The sequence below is a fragment of the Poecilia mexicana genome, unplaced genomic scaffold (genome assembly GCF_051168715.1).
Source record: "Poecilia mexicana isolate PSO_F unplaced genomic scaffold, ASM5116871v1 scaffold_16, whole genome shotgun sequence".
NCBI lineage: Eukaryota > Metazoa > Chordata > Actinopteri > Cyprinodontiformes > Poeciliidae > Poecilia > Poecilia mexicana.
Window position 1 is genome coordinate 17,964,420 of NW_028263385.1, and position 27,366 is coordinate 17,991,785.

At 39.7% G+C, this 27,366-nt stretch overlaps 2 protein-coding genes across 3 annotated transcripts; both read left to right on the forward strand.

The window, feature by feature from the left end:
• The first annotated feature begins 16,595 nt into the window (after positions 1 to 16,595).
• Positions 16,596 to 22,144, forward strand: cbx3b (chromobox homolog 3b). 2 transcript variants are annotated; one of them, XM_015004338.2, is made up of 5 exons: positions 16,596 to 16,824; positions 17,219 to 17,359; positions 17,452 to 17,608; positions 18,185 to 18,336; positions 20,887 to 22,144. In XM_015004338.2, exons 2-5 carry the CDS (start codon positions 17,220 to 17,222, stop codon positions 21,005 to 21,007), a joined length of 570 nt encoding a protein of 189 aa, XP_014859824.1. In that variant the 5' UTR covers positions 16,596 to 16,824; position 17,219; the 3' UTR covers positions 21,008 to 22,144. The 2 variants fall into 2 exon arrangements, with proteins under 2 accessions (XP_014859824.1, XP_014859826.1); XM_015004340.2 differs by having other exon boundaries at positions 16,596 to 16,809.
• A 522-nt stretch (positions 22,145 to 22,666) lies between these two features.
• On the forward strand, positions 22,667 to 25,413 carry snx10b (sorting nexin 10b). The gene is made up of 5 exons (XM_015004337.2): positions 22,667 to 23,215; positions 23,297 to 23,397; positions 23,496 to 23,597; positions 23,775 to 23,984; positions 24,164 to 25,413. Exons 1-5 carry the CDS (start codon positions 23,123 to 23,125, stop codon positions 24,291 to 24,293), a joined length of 636 nt encoding a protein of 211 aa, XP_014859823.1. The 5' UTR covers positions 22,667 to 23,122; the 3' UTR covers positions 24,294 to 25,413.
• The last annotated feature ends 1,953 nt before the right edge of the window (positions 25,414 to 27,366 follow it).

Here is a 27,366-nt window from a genome sequence, read left to right on the forward strand (position 1 = left end):
AATATGATCAGATAAATAAAGCAATATTTTCTTATGGCTCTGTCAGTAATCTTTAATTTTCAACAGACACAACTGAAATATTTTTAAAATATAATTGGATTGAAATACAATAAAATAAAGTGCAAAAATCTATTAATCCACATATGTCAGAGTCAAGGCATTTAGATGTGTCGCCGGCGAATTACGGTACTGCAAATTTAGATGTGTCGCTGGCGACACATCTAAATTTGCAGTACCGTAATTCCGCCACACGTAGCGCTAAGTGGAAAAATTCCAACGGTTTCTGAAAGGGGAGACGTTGCACTTTCCAGCAAGTATCGGGTTAATACGGTAACTTCGCAGCTGCAGCTGCAGAGAATGTAATTAATCCGGGGGGCACTCGTTTAATAGACGGTATATTTCGGCAATAACTTGGTGGATATTGAAAGTTCCGGTTGTTATGGATACATGGGTAAGTACATCATCTCACAGAACATTTAAAGAACTACTTACAGTTCAAATAAGGAAGATATTTTTTTTCAGACGTTGTGCCGGCTTGCTGCGGCAAGCCGGCACAAGCCGTGCTCTAGATCATATGTGCTCTGTGCTCTAGATCACATATGTGATCTAGAGCACATATGTGCTCTAGATCACATATGTCAGAGTCAAGGCCCGCGGGCCACATCCGGCCCGCGAGAAGGTTTTTTACGGCCCCTGGGATGATCTTGATTTATTATTAGAACCGGCCCGCAGACCGCAGCAAGCCGGCACCCCGTCTGAAAAAAAATATCTTCCTTATTTGAACTGTAAGTAGTTCTTTAAATGTTCTGTGAGATGATGTACTTACCCATGTATCCATAACAACCGGAACTTTCAATATCCACCAAGTTATTGCCGAAATATACCGTCTATTAAACGAGTGCCCCCCGGATTAATTACACTCTCTGCAGCTGCAGCTGCGAAGTTACCGTATTAACCCGATACTTGCTGGAAAGTGCAACATCTCCCCTTTCAGAAACCGTTGGAATTTTTCCACTTAGCGCTACGTGTGGCGGAATTACGGTACTGCAAATTTAGATGTGTCGCCGGCGACACATCTAAATGCCTTGACTCTGACATATGTGGATTAATAGATTTTTGCACTTTATTTTATTGTATTTCAATCCAATTATATTTTAAAAATATTTCAGTTGTGTCTGTTGAAAATTAAAGATTACTGACAGAGCCATAAGAAAATATTGCTTTATTTATCTGATCATATTGGAATATATTTGTTAGGTTTTCAGTAGGTTCAATTAGGTTCACTAGACTATATGCGTCATTTAAAAAAAATTCAATGAACTTTCGATCAATCCGGCCCTCGGCTTGTAGCTAAATTTTTTATTTGGCCCTCCATCCATTTGACTTTGACACCCCTGCTCTAGATCATCGCGAGTACCCGGTCCTTTCTGATGCTGTCTTCTCGTCTCCTCACCCCACAGTGTGACCTTTTAGATGTTGATTTGGTCATTTGGTTTGCATATTTATTCTGCTAAAAGATGCAGTGATGGCCCATTTTCAGTTTATTGGTAAAGGCAACTGGATGTTTACTTAAAACGCCCTGGGCTTTAATAAAATCATCATGCCATGCATGCTAGCAAGGTTTCCAGGGAGTTTGGAAGAGGAACATACCACATTGTTGTCAATGCAGTATGACACCACTGTATGATTAATGCAATGACCCAAAAAGATGACTTTGATTTAATTCTTTTTATGAATCTTTACCAGGGTATGTCAGCAAGTGTGGAGGGCTCTGTAAATCCTATCATAAATGTAGACTGAACCATGATCATGCTCATGAATGTCATATCTGGGCTGTATTGCTTTAGTTAAAAAAAATATTTGCCTGCATGATCTTACAGTATTGTTCTTTGACAGCCGGCTGGTTCACAGAGTTGCATGTGATCATTCTTGCCTTGCAGCATAAATTCTCTGTAGATCAGTGAATCAAAATTGCGTTGACTGCTTGTGCATCACCTTTAAATTTTCCTCAAAACGTCAAGACAGGAAAATTCAAATGATTCCGAGACGCATTTTGAGATTGTACAAAATATATGAAATAATTTATTTGGAGCAAGCGATGTTTTCTGTTTTTGATTTTAGTTCAATATGTAAACTGCTGCTGTTTTCTTGTTGAGTTTCCGAGTCTCGCTCTGACACTTTCCGTCAGAAGATTTCTGTGATGCTTAAGTAAAACAATTCTTCTGTTTTATTTGTATGTAGAGTATATCTTTGTTTGCGAATGCATGCCGGTTATGTTGTTACTGCATGTTCGATGTCATCTTGATGCCTTTGATTGCCACAAGAGATTTGCTTTGCATGCAGTCATACTGGTATTGTGTGCTCTGATATCTTATAGTGTTGCTGCTCTGTTGTTGTTGGTAAGAACAGCCTAAAATGTCTACTTTGAGCTGCAACCTTTATCCAAATTATAAACTAGTGAGTTTTCATATGCTGGATTTAAAACAACTCCTTTAAAAATAGCTTCCTAAACAGGACAAGGATGTGATTTATGTAAGAGAAGAGGAAATCTGAATGACTGAAATGCCTTTGATTTGGAAACTGATGGATGAGGCTAAAAAAAAAGGAAAGTCAAGATATGATAATTGATTTTATTTTTTGTATAAAACAGGTCTCAGTAGAGTTTACGTTCAAAACTGTGACAATTATGCTGATACCCACAGCAATCTGAATCAGGGCTTGAAATGAAAGTGTCATGTAATTCTCTAAATCTAAAGGTGGGATGGTGCCTTGAAGTGTAATACCAATCATGTCCACAAGTGGTTGGCAATTTTTTTTTAAATAAACAATGTCCTTTAAAATGCATTGAGTTATATAATTTAATGCCAAAGTAAATACATTTTTCTTTGAGTTTAGTTGTTATATTAACTGAGTTCACTCCTACTTATGAGTAAGCTAGTGGACCAAATGGCTATTTAAAAAAATAAAGAGACGGCAGATCTGGAAGGTTGTGTTGGGGTGATGACCAGATTGATTGTCACCTTAACATCAGGAAGTTAATTTACCTTAAAAGTACGTCATGACTGTTGTCATTATTTCTGGCATTTGCAATGTATCTTCCACGTACAACCTTTCCTGAGAATTTGACTTAATTAGGTTTTAGTTAACTGTACTATGTTTGTACTGTTAATAATTTGGTATACTGGACTGCTGATGACTGAGCTGATGCATTATCCAGTATTTTATGTAAGTAAATGCTTATTTTCTTAAGGTTTCCCGTTGTTATGCTCTTTATTTACAATTCATGTCACTGAGATGATGCCTTCAACAGTTCCTTTTCATTCCCCCCTTGTCTTAAGTAACAACTAAATACTGACATGATTAAAATTTATGCCACACATAACGTTTTCCATGTTGACCAAAGAGATTGTACACAAGTGGTCTCTATTTACAGATGCTATATTTAAGGTACCACTTTGCGTCCTTTTCCATCTTCATTGTCGAAGCTCAGTAAAACATGGTGCAGCTTGTGGCTGCAATATAATAATGTAACAAATTTCAACGAGTGTTAATACTTTTGCAAGTCACTGTATCAGATCCTGTTTGCATTTCTGAGGGTCTGTGTCTCTGCATTTGCATCATCAGCTTTGAACTGAACGGAGAGCATTAGTACTGTGTTTTGTACTGTGTCTTTATGGAGAGCACGCATAAAAAAAGGTTAATTAGCACTTTGGAAAACATCTCATTAAGTGAAATGGGTTTGTCAGAAAGTAAAAAAAACAGTCATTCTTTTGATAGATTCATCTACGTAGCATCATAGCATCCACACAGGCAGCATATTGTGCTGAGACCCTTTACATATTCATACTGTCTCTTTTCGAGCCCGTTCCTCATCTGTGGATACTGTTTGATGTTGGTTTTAATAAGACGGTGAGGTGAGGCAACAGCAGCAGTGAAAATGTGCGAAACTCAGTGCAGCTCAGTGTTTGCGCAGCCGCCAGCTCCCGAGCTCCAGCCAGAGTCGGGCCTTAATCTATAATTTAACACGGATTGAGTTTATTCTCCTCAGGGTCGATGATCAGGGGGAGAGTCGGGTGGAGAGAGGAGGGAGAGCCTTCCAACCTCGTTTCTAATACAGAGCCTGGCTCTGCCACGGTGTTTGATCTCTCTCTCTAACTCTCTCTCCGTTCCTCTCCTCTGTTATTTTTCAGTTTTATCTGCCTCTCACAGACACGAAATATCTGACTTTTAGTCCTCTCCTTGCTGCCATACTGTACTTTATGTACAAACTCTGTAAAAAACACAAACCATGGTCCATGGGCGAAGAACAAACACCCTGAGGAGTCTGGTAATGTCATACAAAGCATTCATACATCCACTTTGTGCCCCGAGTCACATCTCGTGAGGTTGAAAATAATCATTAAATGAGAACGAATTACCATGAAGACTTTAAATACCGTACAGACACAGAAGTGAAATTTTTCTGCGCTGCTCTAAATGTTCCTCAGCCATCTAGAAGGGTTCTTAGAAACTAGACTTTCTGCAGTAGACCATAAATATTAACACACACTCTCAAAAGTAATGTTCCAGATATAGATTAGCCTTGTTCGTCTAATGATTATTTAGCCCATGTTGGTCATTTAGTTTCCATGTGTAGGCCCTTGGTTTAGTTATGAAAAATAACCCCACTGTGTGTCGAAATGATGGCCTCGAGCAATGCATAATAAATCAGCACCTTGGTAAAATTTCATCTAAAATTACCCATGCAGTACGCTTAGTGCAATTAGAATAAATCCAGCAATTAATCCTAGTGAAAGGATTTGCATTGTTTTTGATTTGCATTGTATTTTTGTTGCAGCAGAGTGCGTTTGACAAAGTCTCCGAAACATAGGGACGCTTTTCAGACGGCAGAACGTGGGGCTGAAAAAAAAAAGCAAAATGTTCAACATCCATGGTTTTTCTTTAAAGAAAATAAACAATTTGAATTGGTGCAGAAATGTACAATAATCCAACAGAGGAATTCTGGATGCATAAACTAGTATTTTTCAGTTTCAGTATTTGGTCTTTTTGAGTTCACAGCTGCCATGAATTAAAGATAATCTGTTTAACCTGGAATGAGGTTAAACTAGCCATGCCGTAGTGACACTCATTAAATAAATAAATAAATAAATAAATAGCGACTACGTTCTTACTACCTAATATAAATCTTTCTCTTAATATAATCTCATAATGAATTCTCTACATGCACAAACTGTAATTGTTAATTAAGTGTTTTAAACACCAGATTAGAATAGTTAATCTACATTTTCTCTGTTATTGCTGATGTAAAAATTGCAATGCCACAAGGGAATCTACAGCATAGTAATATAAATTATGTCTGGCCTTATAGTTGTTACATTTTTCTTTTTTTTTTTTTTCAAATCTGGTCAACATTTACTACACATTAAGTCGCCTTTTCTTATACAGCCTCAGCAGTGAGAGATTAAAAATAGATATGTTCTAATTATAGCTCAAGTGTCAGAAAGATAAAGAACAATGCCACCACTGGGACCCAGATGTTCTTTTCTTTCTTTGTTTTTCTGTAGAGCCAATATTTAATTGAAACTGTTGAAGACATGAAGGACACCTTGTCAACATGGAGTGTGGTGAGTTGTAGTCTTATGTTTTATTGCAGACTTTTTTTTTTTTTTTAGCTCTAGTGGTTGCTTTTAGTGCTGAAATGCAACCACTGTCCTCCTAAAAGCAAACCTTTGAACCGTTCCTACTCATCATCTCTCCTTTCTCTCTCTCTGACTTTGGGTCATCAGATAAGCTGTCCAGAGCAGATTCTCGTAGTTTATAATCCTGACAGATACATTAGTGTGTTTAAAATCCGACATACCCGCAGAGAGGCTTGTAGTCCAGCTCTGGATGAATGACGGCAGGACACAATGACAGATGTCTGAAACAAGTCTGAAAAGGATAAGCATATAAATCTTCCTCCTGCTGTCCTCCCTTGACATTTCAACGTGAATCCCGTCTGAGGAAAGGATCTTCCCATGTATGGAGGAGGATAATTCACAGCAGAGGGCTATTTGCAGGAATTCTTATTATCGCCTAATGAAGATTCCTAGTTTTCATGCTTTCTCTCTGTCAGATGTGCCAGCAGTTATGCTGTGCGTTGTTAAAAACAATTATTTCTAAATATGGATATTACTCCTGATGAATCGCTTGATTTTTATTTAAAAAAACAATCTTGATGTGAGCTTATGCTATTGCAATACCACACTTATTTTATAACGCCGCTGTAACAGGAGTGTTAACTAATTTTTACATATCTGTGTACCGTACAGGTCAAGCTGAAGCTTAAGTCAAAAAAAAAAAAAAAAAAAAAAAAGCAACATGACATCAGCATCAACAAGCATTTCATAGAGAGAGTTCATGTGAATAGAAAACTATCTTGTGATTATTTTTTTCTCCCCAGGGAACCATGCAGCGAGGATAAGAGGATCAGACACTGAACTGAAGAATGCAGGAGGCATAAATGTTGTTGAAAACTGATTACTGGTACAAGAAGTCCTGGTCATGTTTCTAACATCAGGCAAAACCTTTCTTAAATTTTCTAAATATTATCAAAGAAGGGTTGTAAAAAAAAAAAAAAAATGTTGTGCTCCATTGAAAATATATCTTAATCTGTGTACACAAACTCAATGAACGTCCTTGAATCATCGCAGAGAGCACTGAGCGAACTCATGGAGATGAAATCTTCTAACGGTTCAGCAGGGTTTGAACACCATGTTTCGCTTAGTTTTGCTTCCCTCAAGTGGTGAATTGGAGCATCGACTTTGTCAGCAATGAAGCTGTTGCAAAAAATGTGACGAAGACAACAAAAAGAAGCAAATTGCAAATATGAATTTCAGTCAATTAAACAATAGTCTGGCTCTCCAAAGAGACAGAGTAAAGGTGTGAGAATGAGTGTTGTTGTTGGGCAACGCAAGGAAAAAAACAAAACAAAACAAAACAAAAAAACTAAAGAAGGCGATTAGGCCGAACGCATAACGCTGCTGACAGCTGGGAATGCCCCTCGCTGATGGTAGACTGGAGCTGGATCCCCTCCGTGAAAAAGCCTTTGGTTGTTGGCAGGAACTCCTCCGGTTTAGGCTGAATGGCTGACAGCTCTGTCGGGGTGATGGACGGGCGGCTGTTTCACCCCCCTGATAGAAACAAGCCCCTGATGGGTAGCTGCAGCCTCTGGAGGGGCAGGACCCCTGCCACTCAGCTTCTGACCCCTCTCTGAGCAGATGGAAGCAGACTCCACATAAGTTGTGTAAAAGCAACAATTACGCAAGTTAAGGTTTGAATCCAGATCCAAATTATGAGCCGTAATTGATGCACTTTCCACATAGACCCGTTAATTTCTCTTTTATTATGTCACCCAGCAGAGAGAATAATGTAACAATTGGTCTTTTCTTTTATACTTTTAATCACTTACACAGACTTTAGAACAATTTGATAAAACGTTACTTTAGTTTTGTTTTACTTTTCGCATTTATGTGAATATAAGTCGGTTTTAATCCAAGGGGAATCAATATTTTTATTATTATTTTTAAGAAATTATCGCTCTCCATTTGCCCTGCAGAAACTCAGATTGGATCCGCCACACGGGGGCGCCCATCCGCGCTGAGGGGGCATGCAATAATGCAATAAAAACACATGCAAAATCCCATTTAACATTTTTGGACAATCTAATAATAAACAACATTTCGAACACAAGGTGTGTGTGTGCCTGAAAGCAGCAGGTTAATGTGGGGCAATGGATAACATTGCAGTGTTATTCATTGTACTACATTTCTTAATTCCTTCACAAAAACCATCCATCCATAAATAGATAATTAATTTAAAATAAAAGTTCAGGGGAAACACCTTACAGTGTGGCACATTTGTTGCTCTATTCAACATTTTAAATGTGGCGATAATAAATTGCAGGGCCACGTTCTGTGATAGAGAGCACCACTACAGAACTCCCCAATCTTAAATCCTGAGCGTTTTTGTTTTTTTATGAGAAAACACACACACACACACGCACACACACACACACACACACACACACACACACACACACACACACACACACACACACACACACACACACACACACACACACACACACACACACACACACACACACAAAAAAAAGCCCCACAAAAGTGAAAAGTGAGTGCAGAAGTTTTTATGTAATTCAGCTCTCAAGCTCACTTGGGGAGTAATATTTATCTTTTATTCCTCCCTGATTCACAGACGCAGAGTTGGAATAAATCAGCTCAACTCTAATTGTTTACTCTGACTTAAAGGTAGCCCTGAGCTCTTCGCCATGAATTAGCATCACTTCAAGGCGGCTCTCTCTACTGAGGTGGTCTGCTGGAGTGAGGTTTGTGTGGGCTCACCGCCAGATCTGACTTCTGAACATGTGAATCCAAACAGGAAATCTCTGTCTGCATTAATATAAACCACCTGTAATCTCATTTTCCACTCTAATTAAAGACTTCTCTTGAGGAGTATGACTCCCATAATGCTCTGTGATGGTAGTAGTAGTGACTGGTAGTAGTTTATTTAATGTACCTGTTTTAAATGTTATTCTTGGGATATGCCAATAGATAACGCTACAAATGTGGGGATTCAATTTTCATACCGAAGGTATAAAGTCATGTACCTTTTGCATTGGGTAGGTGTTGGAAACCACAGTATTTTTTTGGGGAGGAGGGGGGGACTAACTAACCAAAAAAACCTCATGTCAACAGACAAAAATTGTGGCTCAATCATTTTTGAAACGTTACTAAAAGCTAATCATATTAAATGGAGAACATCTGTGAAAAAGCAATTTTCCAGTGTTGCAACGGATACGCATTTGAACTAAGGTCTTGATTTTAACTGAACCCCTCAAAGTACATAAATATGCTTTGATCTGCTGTGTGTTTGGGGTCGTCTTTCTACAAGACGAACCTCCCACCTAGTGTCAGGTTCTTTGCTATGTCTAGCAGGCTTTTCCTAAAGGACGTGCAGGAAAATCCTTTAGCTCCATCTATGATGAAAACTTAGTTCATTCTCATGATGTTCCTAGTCACTCTGATTGAGTTTTTCTTTAGATTTCAAATTTCTTTTGGCAAAAATTCACAAAACAACAAAACAACCTTCTCCTTTCACTTCGCAATGGGCCGGGTATGCAAACTCTAAATAAACTGCGCCTACCTTATGGTTGTCAGGTGACGGTTTCAAGAGTTATGAATACTTCTGTATGGTTCTGCATGTCACTCTGCACAGCGAAATTGTGTAAACTCAAACACATTGTGTGCAAGGAAAACTTTTTCTCGGTTGACCTGTCATTCAGACTCACAAAGAATTCGAGTTCAGTCCGAGCTTGCAGAAAAATGTTTTTTCACTCACGTTTTTCGCTGGCAGCTGAGGGCCTTTGTTAATCGCTCCAGGTCAAGGTGAAACATGAGATTTTGCGGTAGGAGTCCTGTTGCAGCAACGGCCCCGCATTCTTTTAAAAATATGGGCATAAAGCAATGTTTGTCATCGTGTTTTTTCTTTATGGTTGTCACAAAGCAAGCAGTGCATTGTTCCATTTAGTGCGGACACGCACTGGTGAAGTTGATGTTTTGACACGGCTGTCAAATCTGTCTGATTTTATTATTTATTTGATTTTAGGACAGAATCAAAAATCCCGTCCACACACATTTTAAGCCCCTCCCTCCTTTTAATTTTTTTATTTTTACCATACATGACCTGGTATGACATAAATTTATGTTGCTCTTTGACATCACAGCCATGCATTCAGTCAAACCCCAGAGACAGAGAGGCAAAGGGTATGAAGGCATTAGATGGGGGATGGTTTAAAGAACTCAAGACTTTGTGGCAGCATACCACTGCAGCCATCAAAAGCACTTAACCTCCTAAAAATGCTCCAGCAGTGGCTATTGTCAGCTCTGCACAAACAAAGGCGGGAGCCCTTGTGTCTCCACGCTAACAAGGTCCATCTAAGACCTGGAGGAGAAATCCAAGCAGGTCTATGCATGTCACTCCATTTCCCTGCTGCTGAGAGCTTGTTTCCTGTGCGTCAGCCTCAAGATGGAGGCTTCGCAGGAGTAATTTCACCACTTGTTCTCTTTCTGCTTCACTTCTGACACCCAGAAGTGAAGCTGCAACCAATTTATTTTCAAGACTCGCTGAGTAACAGTTTCCAGATTAACCCTCTGACAGGCGGGTTCAGATTAGAAAGGACATTTTGGTGGGGTTGAAGCCTAAATCGGCTTCGTGTTTTGGCAGGCCCTGCCAGTAGCTTTTTGCCACAGGAGCAATTTTGGTTTTCACCCTCATTTGAACGAATCGAGTTATGCAGATGATCTTTTAAATCGACAATTGGGCTGGTGCTCAGTGTAGACATGTACGCCTTTAGGACAGAATGTCATCCAGACAGTCAGTCGTGGCAGCAATTCAATTAAATCTGTTTGGAATATTTCAAAACCTTATTCTCCTTTGATGTAACCATTTGACCAGGCCTGGACATTTATGTCTTGACAGCAGAGAGTTGCCACAAGTAGAACAGAAACAGTCCTTCCTGTTAGTCTGGTTTTGGGCATTTTTTGAGAAATGTCACTGGCCTGTGTACCACAGTTTGCAGTTTCCTATCAGAAAAAAAAATCCTTTTGGTTAAATCAAAAATAATTTTAAGTCTAAATCTGCCAGGTGTTTGAATAATTTGGACCTAACTGGATAGTGTGTTTATCTTCTAAGAATTAAAGACATTCAGAAACATATTGGAAATTAATTGTCTTTTCAAAAGTTCATCATCAGACACAGTCTCAAATTAGATGTGTCAATGGACAGGCCAGTGTTTCTTGTTAAGCTGTCCTCCTCATTTGTTCCGTTTTTACCTGCGTGAACTTTGATTTTGTTTGGCGTATTAACGGTCTAGTCCAAGATGTAATATTCCAGGGAAGAGATGGTTAATTCCAGCTCCTCTTTCTTCCCTAGATGATACAAGTACTGCAGGAACTTCTGTAGCTCTCATAATGTTTTTATTAACAGGGGAGGCTTTGCAACAAATCAAATGAAACCTTGGTTCTGGAGCTTTAAATAATCTACTTTTCTGCAGTCAGAAGTGAAGGAGTAGATTTTTTTTAGGGGGTTTTGAATGTGAAATGGATGTAAAGCAGATGAAAAGTTGAGTGCTTACAGCTGTGTGTGGGGTGGAGTTAAAGGTCAGCAGACTAGAATCTGAGTCTGAAGAGCTTGATGAGAGAAAACACCCAGCAGCTTCACAGCAGAGAAGAATCACGGCCAAAATGCTTCACGCTTCTAAAATGAAAGGAAACGTTCAGCTGCCAAGGTTGGATAGATTATTTTAACCATTTCAGCAACTTTTTTTTATTATTATTATTATTACAGTCCATGTACATAAACTATAAAGTGTAAACAGTTTCAAGAAAATCACATTACACATTGCAAACAACATGGCTTTGTTTTGTTATATTGCGTTGTTTTTGTGTAGAGATTCAGGAAAACGCTGTCAATGCTGACATTGTTTATGTCTGCGATGAGTTCAGTGCATTTCACTCGTTCACTTTCATGCATTGTGAAGAGGAATCTCTGTGTTCCTGTTTAGTTTTAGTGAACAGTGACGGACAGCTGAGAATTGAAAACCCTAACATTTACAGAAAGTCAAACGGAAGGCTGTGAGCGATAATAGTTCAGAAAGCGCCTATCTCTACCATGTGAGATAGGCGCCATCAAAATTCTAGTTCTGCAGTGAGTTTACCTTAAAATAAACAAAGACAGAGATTTGTTGAGGCCAACTTGATGTCCTCCTTCAAATGTTTCTGCATGAACTCTTCCAGACAGGTTTTCACAACTTTTAAAACAAATGAGCCTTAAATTAACGTCGTTATTAGGACTTTGTGTGAATTAAAACTTTTCCCTCTGTGATATATCTGCTTGATCTTTTACCCAGAAAATAGACGTATTAGGGAAGAAGGCGAAGCAAACAGCTCAGAGAGGTGTAGAGAAAATGAAAAGAACAAGTGGGAAAACATTCAAAGGCAATATTCCTGTTTCAGTGAACAGACTCCTCCCTGCGGGTAACGGAGGGGTCACTTGTCACCACTGACCTGCCAGTCTGAAAGTTACTGCGTGCAATGGGCTCCACAGTGAGCAGCTTGAAACTCCCAGCCAAGAATGAAACGGTTTTGTTTACACTGGGAAAAAAAAAAAAAAAAAACTTTCTGCAGTAGTTAAGCTGAGCCCAGTAGTATTACTAACGCAACACTCATGATATAATATTTATATTCTGAACTTGCACAGCTCCCCTAACTCTCCATACTTTGAAACCTTCAGATCCAATAATGCCACATGTTCACTGTTGTAATTAAGACGCTTCAAGCACGAACCTTCCTAACAAGTTATTACCATGATGTAATGAAACTTTCTGACTTAGACGCCAGTTTTGCAAAAGTTCAGACTCAGTTCAGCCTCCATCCACATGAGGTTGTTTGTAGTAACATTTAGGGATTTAATTTCCCCCTTTGTTTTTTGGCAGCTTTGCTTCTGGAGGCATTACTGTTCCAGTAGTGACATTTGTCAGATTGGGAAATTTGTAACTTGATTTGAAAGCTTAAATACTCCCTAATTTTTCTCCTTAAATATTTAACGTTTTTGCATTAAATGTGATCAAGAACGTAACTTATAAAAAGTTGTACAAGTGTTTTCAGTACATTTCAGGTTTTCTCAGTAATTTATATGAACATTTGACATTAGCAGTTGACAGGTTGAGTTTCTCATTACAGTGTCTTTGATTATGCCACCTAAACAGAAATAAAGACTATTTTATCGCGACAAAAATAACAAGGGAACATGTAAATATTGGCAAGCTAATGAGTAATCCATCACATCTCCTCATACTGAGGCAGTGTCACTAAAAAGTGTTGAGTAAAAATGTTTTGAAACAGATCTGACATTAATTCATCATAATGACTTATGATGAACTAATCTGTGGCTCAAACTGTGGCTCAAACGAAGTCCAACATGTACTAGCTATGCTTTATTATTAGCATTATTAAAAAATACAACAGGACTACAGTGAACTACAGTGAATAAATCAGTATTTATTAGTAATACAAGCAACTTTAAACCCCAAATGGTTAGCAACGCCAACAAACATGATTTCACCCACTTCTTACAGTTTATGCATAAAGGGACCTTTCTCATAATCAGCAGCGATGAATCAATCCAGCTTAAACATAATATCTCATTGCTCAATCCTCTTCAGCCAGATATTCCTCTCAGGGTAGCTGGTTGTAAATTCAGAGCTGTGATGGACACCGAGGGGCCCTGCATGTGAAAAAGTATCCAGGGAGGCAAGAGAACAGAGACCTCTACTCAGACCATCAACAGACCCTCCCAGCGTGATCCCACCATCTGGACTATTTTCAGTTGTGTCAGGCCGGCTCTCAAGACCCGTAGAGGGGCGGCATTCACAGAGCGCAAGAAGAATGTGCTTTTTCTGGGAGGCAATGCTGTAGATTTAAAGGAATGATGTCCTCCAGTTGTATATCTTGTCACTCTGTGTGCTGGAATTTGTCCCTTTTTTTCAGCCACTGTATTTTATTTTTAGTGTTAGGGTCAATCATGGGCTCTGCCTGCTCCTCAAAAAGTCCCCAAATCACTTCATTATAAATGGATTTTTATTTATTTATTTTTTGTTTTCATTTAGTTAGAAAAAATTATTTCACTTCCAGCTTCAGACGTCTAGATAGAAATAAAATGCATCGGTTAATGTAAAGTTAGTGTGAAAACAGGGATGTTTTTCTTTTTCTCCCAAAGCTGGGTCAACACAGGTTTCTGTCTTTGGTACAGAGATCTTTGAATGATCTGTACTGTAGGACCGCAATAAATCTGGACAGAACCTTTTTGCTCTGTCATTCCTGCGCCTGCAGCAACAGCTCAAGCCTATTAGTTGTTAGGTTTCCATCGCAACTGTCTGAAAAGCTCTCAGACGTGGATAAGGGAGGGTTAAAAGGGCAGCAGTGGTTCATATGGCCGATATCCAACACATGTCCTGATAGTTCCTAAAAGAACCCATTTACAAGTCTATGAAAGCAACATGTGGGGTAATATTTTAAATAAATAAAACAAAGAGGGACTTTTTTTTAGTCTAATAAACCTTCTTATTTTCAAGTGACAAAGATCATGTCATGGCTTGAGATGCAACATTTTAATCAAACTTGATTTATTAGACATTTAGTCTGCACAAACACTGATCTTACTCTGCTGGCAAAAAGTTTCAGTACAAAATATTTCTTTGAGTCTGTCCATTTGTATTTTTCTTGATTTCCTTTTTTTGGCATTTATTAATCAGTAGCTTTATTAATAAATCAAGCTACTTATTAATCAGGGATAATGAAAGGCCAGGTTGCTTTGGGTCTGGGGTCTCTCATCTTCCTCTCAACAATATCTTGTGGACTTTCTATGGGGTTCAGGTCAGGACAGTTTGCTGACCAATCAAGCACAGTGGCACCATGGCTGATTTTCCTGCTGGAAAATGAAACCAGCATCCATCAGCAGAAGAGAGCATGAGGTGCTCTAAAGCTTCCTGGTAGATACTTTTACTGTGCACTGTGGACTGTTATTGTTTTTGTTTTTTTTAGTTTTTGAGGACCTTCAGTGCCAGAGAAAGTGAGATAAAAATGGGACTTATTCTGGCTACTATATATATATTTTTTTGTCTGAGTCTGACATGACTCTTGCTCATATTTCACCCGAAAAATGGCCAAAACATCAACAATGCAGTTTGTGCTGTGAGATAATAGGTCAGGAATGCACCAGATCTTTTAGCATAGTTTTAAAACCACAGACCTCTCGGGACAATGAGAAAAATTTCCTCTGAGATAATAAGATGCATGTGTCTAGCACAATAAATGCTGGAACAATGCTCAACTCTTCTTAATGCAGATGTTAATCACAACTAAACAGCGAATATTTCGCACTATATTTCCCATTCACTTGAGCTCTGTTCCTTATTCTACCAGAACTTTAAATAACGAGCTCCTTTCTCAGCTTTTCATGTGTCTTGCACATTAATCTTTCACACTGGCATTGTCTCAGACTTTTCCACAAATTTTAAAGGCACTTTTAATCACATCTCAAGGGTCCAGAAGTTTTTCTCGTCGAGAAACTGAACACTTCTCTCATACACACAGCATACAGATTCTTTTAGTGATGTTGCAGCATTCTTGAGTAACTTTCAAGAGCAAATTCTCTCCTTGTTGAATAATTCTTCCTTCAGGATGAAATTGTATTGGAAACTGAGGCAAATCCAAAGCATTCCTTTGTTAGGCCACCTTCAAAGAAAAGTTGTTTGACTGACAGGATCTCATGCATAAATTCAGACATATTGGAGGCAAAAAGAGCATTTACGTTAAGGACCACAATTTCCAAACCAGTTAGGCAGCGCCACCTAGCGATGTTTACAAAAATAATGTACAACATCGGACTGGTCATGGTGGGATGCTAATGAGGCTTATTTGACCAATTGGCAGTGCTGGCGTTTCTCATTGGTTAAATTTGAGCTGCCAATCAAACCTTCTCCACACTTCTTTTCTTGAGATCTCCGCAGTAGCGCTCAGGAGTGTGAGGGGAGCAGACCTCCTCACAGACAACCATATGAACTTAGAAACATGAGTTTATAAGTGCATGACAAAACAATAAAAATAAAAGGTCGGACAAAATCTCAAGTTTATGGAATATTTAATTGTATTGACTAAGAAATTTTCTGTAAGCAATATATATTTACAAACAAATTAAATTAAGTAAAATTATTCAGAGGTTATACATATGTGTGTGTGTGTGTGTGTGTGTGTGTGTGTGTGTGTGTGTGTGTGTGTGCGTGTGTGTGTGTGTGTGTGTGTGTTAAATAAATACATATATAAATTAAATTGAAGGAGTACACATTATTAATTAATTATATACTATAATATAATATTGTAATATAATATTATGAGTCACAGTTTGTGTGTAACTTAATTTAATTCTTGTTTCATTTACTTCATATGTTTTGTTAAATATAACTTCAGTATTTTGTTTTACCTCAGTTTTTATTCATTATTGACTGTATTTGGATATTTTGTGCATTGTTTTACCTGGTCTTATTTTAGCCCACTTTAATTTCAAATAAACACCTGCGACAATCCATCCATCAATCCATCCATCCATCCATCCATCCATTCATCCGTTTTCTGTACACCTTTGTCCCTGGTGGGGTCGGGAGGGGTGCTGGTGCCTTTCTCCAGCGAACGACCATCTTAAAAAAACAACAACAACAAGCAAAAATAAGTATTTATGTATAACATTGTACATAGACACATTTATGTCTATGTATGCATGTGTATGTACGTGTGGAGATCTATTGGTCAGAAAACTGCCCCTTGCGGTACCCAACTGACACCCCTGGGTGGCAGGGCAGTTCCGCTCCGGCGGACGGGGACTCACGAGCAGGAGAAGCGGACTGCTCTCCGATTGGTCGGCGGTGTGCGCGTCCCCGTCGTCTCCTCCCGGTTTCCCTGGCATGACCTTTTCCCTTGGCAACCACTTCCTCTGAGCATCAACGGCCATCTTTAATTGTAACTCATTCATGAAAAAGTTGTTGTCGAGCGCATAAAAAAGAGCAAGCCGACCCGTTTGCGCGCGAAGCGGCGTCGACGGCGCTGTTTGCGTGCAGTTCGCTGCGACTCGCACAAAGCAGAGGCAGAAGCAGAAGCAAGCCAAGCAGCACCGCGGAAGACAGTCCGCAGAGAATAAGTAAACACCGAGAGCGTACGTTCGTGTTCCTCATTGTGTTGTGTCTTCCGTCACACTGTCGCTGCTTCACTCATTCAGCGTGCTGTCTGAGAAACAGACTCATGCATAAAGTATTGGCGTGAATATGTGGACGCTGACATGTTGTGTGTCGAAGTGAAGTAAGAGTACTGAAACAGCAGGTGGAGCGGCGGCGCGCTTAAATAATCTTTGTCAGAAGGACACCGCATAACTGATCTCTGCCATGTTTTTATGCAAATATCGAAGGATCTGTTGCGTTGATAAGAAACTACTTATATATATATATATATATATATATATATATATATATATATATATATATATATATATATATATATATATATATATATATATACACACACACACAAACATAATTTCCTAAATTGTGCAGGATGAGAAAGAAGCAGACTGCCAAACAGAGGAAGACTGAGGAGACTACAGAAGTCCAAGAGTTTGTGGTGGAGAAAATAATTCGGCGGAGAATCTTTAATGGCAGAGTGGAGTACTTCCTGAAGTGGAAAGGCTTCACCGAGTGAGTGAGACCCTGCAGAACCTGTCAGTGAGTGTCTGTGTTTGTTCACATGATCGTGAAACACACTCCCTCCTCCTGCGTGTCACCAACAGTGCAGAAAACACGTGGGAGCCTGAGGACAACTTGGACTGTCCCGGGCTCATTGAGGAGTTTCTGAGAGACGCCCATCTATCCAGGGAGGTTGAAGAGGAGCAAAGCGAGCAGGAGTTCATTCCCAAAGAAGAAATGGCAAAGCAGGAGACGGAAATCGTGAGTTAAAAGCGTGGCAGTCATCCTTTCCATGTTAAGTTCCTTAATGTGAGTAAGGAAAAAAAAAAAAAACAGCACTGCTTCAGTATTTTATATTTTAAGCACTGTTTAAATTTGAAGACAATTGAGGAAGAAGGATTTGATCAGCCGACCAGTCTGGCAGATTTTGTTCCTGCTGCAGCAGAACTAAAACACGTGTGAAGGTGGTTGGTTTTGGAACAGACAGAAAACGAAAGTGGGTCAGATTTTTTTTATAACTGGCTTGTGTACAAGAACAAAAAAGATATGATTTATAACATGAGTATTCTGGAAAATTACACAATTTTATGTAAAATTAATAATAAAAGAAATCCTAGTTTGAAATGAGAAAATACGAGTATAGAAAGATCAGTCCCAAATGCCATTGTCCAAATGTCACCCATCCATCCATTTCACAATCTATGTATCAATTTGTCTTCTGGGCTTAATGGCAGAGTGTACAAGGAAACTTATTTCACCCATTTCATTGGCAGACCGGTTCATCACTCATCGCTTTCTCTAACAAAGACATCTTTGTCTTTGTTATTCCCGCTGTAGTCCCATGTGACGCCTCAGGAGCAGAATAGCGGCGTCCTAAAGCCAGATGATGAGGAATCCGACGCCCCCACTGACCTCAGCACTTACCTCGAACCTGAATGCATCATCGGCTCCACAGACCGAAAGGGAGAGCTCATGTTCTTAGTCAAATGGTAACTTCTCCGCTTCCTCTTTACAATGTCAAAAGTGTTTTTATTTTCTGACATTTTATAGTGCAGAACAGACTTTGAGGCTGGTGGGAAAATTACAAGCACAAAGAAGCCACATTCTGACAATGAGGGAAATTATGATTTATTATTATTATTATTATTATTATTATTATTATTATTATTATTATTATTATTATTATTATTATTTTCTTGGTTGCAATGGAAATGTGAAATGTGCTAGTCAAGCTGTCAAAGAGCACCAGGCATTACATGTAAAAATGTGGAGGGAAGCAAAGGAGGGGGAATGTGTGCAAATAGCCGGTAATAGGGTTAATAACAGAGGTCTAAAACGCCATTCATCAAGAAGCTGCTGCAATACTATATTTTATGGCTGGGCAATATATTTTGCAGTAGAAACGAGATCAATAGAAAATACATCTGTTCATTTCAGTGAACTCCAGTCTGGACCTGCCAGTAATCTGGCGGATGTTGGCAGAGGAAAGGCTTTAGCTGCTCAGCCTCTCACAGCCCAGCTAGGCGAAGTGGATGGCATCAGCTATCTCACTCATTGTTTATCTGGCAACAACTTGTTGAGTAACTCGCTCTGCAGCAGATTCAGGTTTCGCCACCATTGCTCTCAACTGCTTACAAGTATTTTTATAAAACGGTGTGGAGTGAAAGGGAGAAATGAATGCAGCAGCTCGAGAGGAAATTCTGGTTAAAGCAGGAAAGGTGATGTCTTCAGTTTGGCAGTATTTCAGATATTTAAAAGAAAAAACAAATCAATAATTATCCAAATCAACTTTTATGATGATGTGTTTTTCAGCACTACGATATTTAAATCTGCTTTAGCTCAGGTAAAATCAAATACTTTGGACTGCAGATGTGATACTTGTGGCACTGTGGTGGGATGGCTAAGAAAGTAAGGGGTGGAAACAATTATTAGAACTGAAGGCACAGTGGAGTCACACTTCAATCATACACAATGTCGTTTTTTTTTTTGGTTTTTGCCACAATCCAGCGAATTGTGAATGTCAATGGAGGCAGTATACTGGTCTTAATCGGCTGTGAAAGAGGCTTTAGTGTCTTGTAGCTGGAATCACTTCAAAACCTTGGAAAGTACTTCTGACCACAGCAGATGGGATTTGTTGTTTTTATTTTACTCGACTGTTCCACACAGTTGACTTCCTATAATGTGTGACTGTACAGTCGGTTACACGTCATCATTACTTCCTCATGTTTGTTCCCCTTTTTGAGGCCGGCAGTGTTCAGCCTTAGACGAAATGGTAAGATTTAATGAGCAAAAAATACGACAAGCAAGTAAAACTGAGAAAAAAATTGCTGGAAAGTCCATCTTCTTTCGCTCTTGTCACTCTGCCTGCAGTCCATCTGCCAGTATGAGCTGATTGTTGAAATCCTGATGGTAAACATCAGAATCTATTCCTTCAGTGCATTTATGTGAGCCTGCTGGCTGTGAGTAAGACCAGCTTTGGACTTTAAGTGCAGGTGAAATGCAAATGTGTATCACGGTAGGTGTATTTGGACAAATGTGACCCAGTTGATGGCACTCTAACACCAACTGTTTGGGTCGGAGAGATTTACTGATTTTCACAGATTTCTTCTCGCGTCTGCCCATGAGGACAGAAAACATTTTTGCTTTACCCAATCCACAAAACGATGTGCAAGATTGGGATTAGTTTTAAAACACTCAACAGCCAGGGGTACGGGGGGGGGGAGTTCAAATGCTAACACATGTCCAAACATCTATTCAAATGTTTTCCACATTAGGGTTTAGATTTCTTTAAAAAAATGTGGTTAAAGCACCATTAGCAGTAAAGACAGACTCTAAAATCCTTCAAATATTTCCATTTCAACCAGCTTGACACTTCATTTCTTAGAGGTTCATCACATCTTTCCAGTGCAGTCAAACTGAGGAGGGAGTGTTTGTGCAGAACTATTTACAGATGTCACCAGAGATCTTTTAAAGGGCATATTTGTGGGCCTCTTTAAGATTTCAGTAATTAAACAAATCACTTAATAATAAAGCTAATACATAGTAGAAAAAGTACCTCTGACTTAGCTCAAGAGGTTTTTGTTCTTGACTTGCGTCACCAAGCTAAGCTCACTATTAGTACAGTCCAAAGTTCCTTACTGATAGCAAAGTTAATTTTAGAAGTACAGTAAATATGTGCACTTTGAAAAATCATTCACTTTTCTGTGTTGAGAAATGCAGTTAAAAAAGAAAAGAAAAGAAAGGAAAACAATCTTTCTCAACAACATGTTGAAAATGTCTTACTTTAATCCAGTAGACTGTTTTTTGTTGAGGCTTTGTTGTTGTTTTTTTATGGTAATTTTATATATTGGGTCTTTGCTTCACAAAATATTACCAAAATATTCAAAGAAGTCTAAAACACCAACCTCCTTCTTTAAAGAAATGTATATATAAGAACACCAATGCCAACAACAACAACAAAAAAAAGCTTGACTGCATGGATTGCTGTTGAAGCAGACGGCTGTATAAGCATTTTCTCTGCCCTGCGTTTGCCCTCACAGGAAGAACTCCGACGAGGTCGCCCTGATGTCGGCTCGCGAAGCAAGTGCCAGATGTCCCCAGGTGGTCATTGACTTCTACGAGCAGAAGCTGACCTGGCACTGTGGAGAGGGCGAGCAGTAAATATATATATATATATATATATATATATATATATATATAAAAATAAAATGTGTGCCGAGGACTGTGGATAAGCAGCTGCACTTCCACCTAAAGATTAGTTTCTCCTCCATCGAGTGTCCTCCATCAGCTGACATTAAAGGCACGCGGCATGAAATCACGTCCCGCTGCAGGTGGAGCTTCCTACACTGGCAGCTGCGAGATTCTCAGCGGGGGATGAGGGTTTAAAGCACTGCCAGCTCTGCGGTGCTCACTGAGGTTACTTTACCTCTGAGGACACCAGAATGGAGACTAAAGCTAACTTTAGTTCAGAACAGCTGATTTTTATTTTAATTTTGACTAAACTATTGCTGCATTCCTTTTCTGTGATTATGTAGCAGACTCGGTCACTGTGGTTGTGCTTTGTTTTTAGATACCGTTTTTTTTTTTTTTTTTTTTCTGTATTAAAGCATTAGGTACCTTGAAGTTTAATGTTAGCAGAGTGAGCTAACTGCAGGTCAGTGCACATTTCCACATGTGTAGAGATAAAGACTAACCTTGGTGGTGTTTTTTTTTCTGTTTTTTTTTTTAATACTTGTGGTGTGAATTAACAAAAAAAGTCATTTTGTCTGTGTGACTCTTTCAAGTTTATTTTAAAATGCTAAAACAAATGTTGGATATTTTCCGATTCAGCGATCTGCAGCCTGTGTGTTACAGGCTACGTTCTCTTGATTTGGTTAAAATTTTACGAGGTTTAGGTGCGGTAGCATTCTTTTTGCCAGCTGATCGGAAGTGTGCAGCAACATGTGGGAGAAGGGGCAGCAGTGAAGAAACTACTGCATTTAACAACTACACTTATTTGGTTCTTTCATCTAAAGTGACGTCCTGGTAGAAGTAAGTTTCTGAATACGTTGAGTTTGATTCCTTCTAGTATTTACCCTGTGAACACTTGTTACTAAATGTAGCACTTTAGTTAAGAGACTGAGTCGCTGCTGGAATGACTCGGCTGTTTGTAGTAGATAACTGTTCTGATGGCACTGATGTGACTTTACATATCTCCCATGACTGTTATGGGACACCCAGCTGAACCTTAAACACACCTTCTGCTGTAACTGTTGACCTTAATCTGTGAAGTCTGCAAATAAACAAAACCTTTTATAACTCTGTCACTTATTAAAACGCCTTTAATCGCAACAGCGTCAGGTTTACTGCTCGGTTGATGGAGCCTTCGTTCAAACACTCTGCTAATCTGGGCCTCTATGCAGGTTTTCTCGAGCTATTTTGGGGACCCAAACGAGAGGATGTGAGACCAAAATCGATCTTTTTGGCCTACATGTACAATGCTTTGTACTAGCACATGACTGAGCACACCATCCACAAAGTGAAACATAGGAGGAGCAGAATCCTGCATGTCAGCAGATGGAGCTGGTCAGTAAAGCAGAGGGCTGACCTGGAAGGAAACCTGTTTGAAACTAAGGGTTGAATTGCCTCTTACTTGGATCAAAATCATATTTATGTGTTGGAATGGTGCAGCCAAGGTTTCTATTGCTACAATAAAGCACTTCTTATTGTTATTCTGATACATAAAATCCCATTAAAATACACTAAATTTTGTGGTTGTTGCGTGACAAAATGTGGAAAGGTCAAACGACCGCTTTTGGAAATCCCCAAAAGAGGCTGTAGATACGGGACTGTTTTATAGATTTTACTTGACAGTTCGGGGAAAGGCTTCTGTTTGTCTCGTGACTGTATTTGGAAACCTTTGCTCCTCGGCAGTAAAAGTGGAAATAAAGGTACAAGCACAATGCTGTGCACGGCACTATCAAGTCAGGGATAAGCTTACTGACTTTGAGCTCTGTCTGTGTTTCGGATTATGAGAAGAAACTGAAAGTACTGGGAATCTGGTCGATATTCTTTGAAATGTGATTTGATGAAAAAAAAAAAAGCTACACACTTGATCCAGGGCCAATGCGCAGACAGAAAAGGCAAAACAGGACTTGGAATACATGGGAATTTCCTCTCCTCCTCTTTTTTTGTTGGGCTTGTCATTACACTTCCTCTGTCTACTCATAAAACCCTTCCTCTTTGTTTCATAACACGGTTCACTCAGTTCAGCTCAGGATCTCTCCTGCCGTCTCCATGCAGCAGGTTATCAGTGTCTGGGTGCGAGACCCGCGGATACAAAAGAATGACTTCTGGCATGCCTACATGGACTATGAGATTTGTTTACACGTAAGTACAAGCGGAGAGAAGATGGCTTCACTCATGTTGTTTCCTTGCTCTAACTGTGCTGCTGCTGTGTCCTGTTTTCAGACCAACAGTGTGTTCTTCAACAAGAAGACTTCAAGAGTGAGGAGGAGATTCAGTGAGTTTGTGTGGCTCAGACAGAAACTCCAGGAAAATTCTCTCCTACTGTGAGCAAATATGTCATTTGATAAATCTCAGGAAGACAAAGGTTTCTATTAAACTTGACGTCCTAAATGGTTCTCCTTTCTCCTGCGTGTTTTTGTAGCTTAAAGCTACCAGAGCTTCCACCCAAAAACCCCTTCTTCAGTCTGAACAACGCCCAGCAGGTTGCGGATCGGATGAAAGGACTCGAGAAGTTTTTGGAAAAGTAAGAACGACCTCACACAGCAGTGCATTCATAACTTGGAGACATCGCTTCGCTCAACCCAACTGGTGCGCACTGGTTTTCACCAGCCTCCAGACCACAGGACGTTTTCACATCCCCAGGCGGCACGCTACGCCACACACGGCAGATCCTTATTTGTTTATTTCCCTCATTTCTCAGAATCCTCCAGAGCAATCTGGTGTTATCCGACAGCTGCCTGCACCTTTTCCTTCAGTCCCAGCTGAGCATTTCCAAAATGGAGGCCTGCGTTGCCGGAAAGACCAGCTTCACCGTGGCCCAGGCTGTGCAGAACTGCGGCCTGAGGAGATTTCACTCAGAAGAGGACCTGCAGAGGGACCTCGGCGTGTCCTGTGACTCTGACTCAGATAGGTAACGTAACATTGAATTTTCCGCTGCCTCGTCAGGAAAGTCCAGACGGAAACACTGCTCTTACAAGAACCAGCGACACATCAGCACAAACTTGTTTGGCAACAACAGATGCCAAACAAGCTAGGGCACGGCACCTGAGTAACCTGTGATAAACGTTGCTGTTTGTTGTGTTTTTGCAGCTCAGAGAGCAGAGATCCAAGGCACAAGACAAAGGAGTTGACATTAAACAAGTCGAGGAGTGCAGCCATCCTTGATCGGAGGGGAACCTGCCCAGAGGAGATGCTCAGCTGCTCGAATGGTTCTGTATGAAAACTGGAAACGACTGAATGAAAGTGAAAGCTCGAGTCTGTTTACTTGATTCATGTCCGTCTTTCTGGATGTGTAATGACCTTACGGAAAGCAACTTGTTTCCTTTCCCTGCAACCATTTTCACTTTTGTGTAATTTACATTGTCCTAATTGAAAAGCTGGTTTCACAAAATCAGTAGTTATTTTAATTTCAGCCTCCATTTATGTGCTTGAAAAAGTATTCACACCACTACAACTTTTTTTTTTTTTTTTTACAGAGTCTTAAAGTATGACATCAGACGTAACCATTGTTATGATGCAGACCAACAAAAACTCACACTGATTCTTAACATTTTTTGCAAATAGAAATGTGAGGTGAGAGAAGTGTGCGCTTGTATTCAGCCACGTTTCCTCTGATACCCCTAGATTATTGTTCACAGCAGGATGAGGTCATAAAACCACATACAAAACAAAATGCATGGTGGGAAAAAAAAAGAACAAACAAACACTGGATATAACAACAAACACAACATCCCCATCGTGAAACATGGTCAGAGTTGAATGGAGAGATGAATGGCACTAAATTCACAGCAATACTGGATGAAAAACTGTTAGAGGCTTGAGACTAGCAGGACAACAACCCTAAGCATACCGTATACCCACAGCATGTTCATGTGGCAAAATGGCCCTGTCAAAGTACTAACCTAAAAAATAATTGAGAATCTGCTGCAGAATTTGAAAAACAATGTCCGTAAACACTCTCCATCCAACTTGACTTTACTTAGCTGTTTTGGGAAGAAAAATGGGTAAAAGTATCAACTTGTTCATGTGCAAAGCTCACTTTTCAGATTCCTATTTATGAAACAAATTATTTTACTGCTATGTGTCAACTAGATTACTTAACTTTGTGGCCGAAAGTGACAAAAATGTGTGGAAAAAGTTTATTTGGGGGCATGAATGCTTTTGTAAAATTGTCCATAACATTTTGTTGCATTATGATGATATGCTGTGTGCATGGTAGAAACACGTGTAATAATGTTGGGCCTGCGGGTGGCAGTGTTGTCACAGTTTGTACATTTATCTCTCTCTCGGAAACGTGTTTTAACTGTGCCTTGTAGCTTTATAAATTAATTTTGACAGAAGCACGACGGAGTTTGCTCATTCGTACCATGAAAACGTCCCAATAGCAGGATAATATGTCAAGCAGTCATAGCCTGATGTCACTGTACGGGTCTCGAGTGTGGGAAGCTTGTCATCTGGTGGCCGCTGCAGTGCTTAGCAGGATGACATGTTTAATAAGGTCTCAGCAGAGTTTCAGCACACACACACCCCCACTTGTCAGGTGTGTGCCGGGCAGGAGGTCCTCTGGACTCCCACTGGACTCACTCCTGTCTGAGAAGGCCACCAGTAAGACAGGAAACATGGCTCTCTGCTGAGCAAATGCCAGCTGTGCTGACAGGCCGCTCCTTTAATCTGTCTGTGTTAGTTTGAGGCCGTTCCTTGCAGCTGCTTCTGCTACTGTGAGTCTCCTTGTATGTGATGCACTGTAAGGACTATTTTCCTAACATATGTACTGTGTGGCTCAAAGCTTGATTCCCATTAGAAGAAGTATTGTTTTGGGGCTTTTAGGTTAGGTTCAGTATTAGGTATGTTCTGGTAATGGTTAGGTTGGAGTAAGAGTCAGGGTTAGGCCATAGATTAGCTGCTTCTCTGTGCAGCAGCTGAGTTCATTATAAATTCAGAACTGACTTGTGTTAGGAAGAAGAGGTGCAGGTGGCCTTTCTTTTCTAAAGATATCTTGTCATATATGTGCGCATATGTTACTATACAGTACACATTGTTAAAAAAAAAAAAATCAGACCAATGTTTGAGTGTGTGCTGAAGACAGTTCTTTTATCTGATTATTTATAAAGAGGTTAGCTGTTGAGTTTATTGTTTCTAAAACTAAAATATAAATAGTTTCATATAGAAACTAAACTATTAGACCTTCTACTGGGAATCTTAACAAAAAGGTTAAGTGAAACACTGATTCATTATTCCATTTCCATCATTCTCCAATTTAGCAGAAGTGAAAAAAAACAACTGTACTCTACATGTTCTTTTCAAGATGTTGCAATAAGTGAAGTTCCCCCCGTTTAAATTTGAACATCCATCACTGGTGTTTTTTAGCCAACTCTTGTTTTAAGATCCAACGTATTTTAACCTCCTCTAACAACCCATCATCAGTGACTTCAGAGAAAACATACAACACTGTACACGCATCTTGAAAGGTCCCATCCGTCACTTCTCTCCACGTTCCCAATCCGAGCAGAGCCGTGGTTGGAGTCGGAGACTTTCTCCCAGACACAAACACCTCAGGTAAATTCAAAGATTCAAGGATTCAAGGAATTCAGGTAAATGTTTATTGGCCAATTCGCCTAGCTGCCATGTTTCTGGATTCAGAGAGGAAGTCATGTATCTGGAGAAAACACACAAATGCAATATTACATCATGCGATCTGCGAGGGACCAGCCAGGATTTCAACCCTTGTAACCGCTGCGCCCTACTGACCCTCATATCTGCATACTCTTCTCCTCGGAGATAGATTTTAAATGGATGTGGAAATATATTTGCCCCCCACACCCCTCCTCTCCTTGTGAAATAAAGAATTAACTAAGATCAAGAATATTTTTTGGTTAAAATTTAGCAGCCAGTTTCTCTACAGACGCTTGAATTGAAATGTTTAAGCATTTCAGGATTGAAACTGTTGGGTTTCGTTCAGCCTGAAGGGGAATATTGAATCTAATTTTAATGATCCGTGACTCTGGTGTGCCGGCCATTAACTTCAGGCTACCGTAATCTGTCAGCAAAGCTCTTCTGCAGTAAAACCAGTAACTACTAAAAACAGTTTGGTCCGCTGCTGTACAAACAGCGCCGCAACGCACTTTGTGTGAACCTCTGAAGAGGTTCAAGAGATTTGAAAACGTAGTGATTCAGTAAAATCGTCAGAAAATGTGTTCAGTAAAAGCAACAAATGCTTTGTTTTTATTTTAGTGCGAAATTAATGACTATAACTTAACAGTAAATAGAGAAAGGCTGTGCAGAGCGGCGAGCCT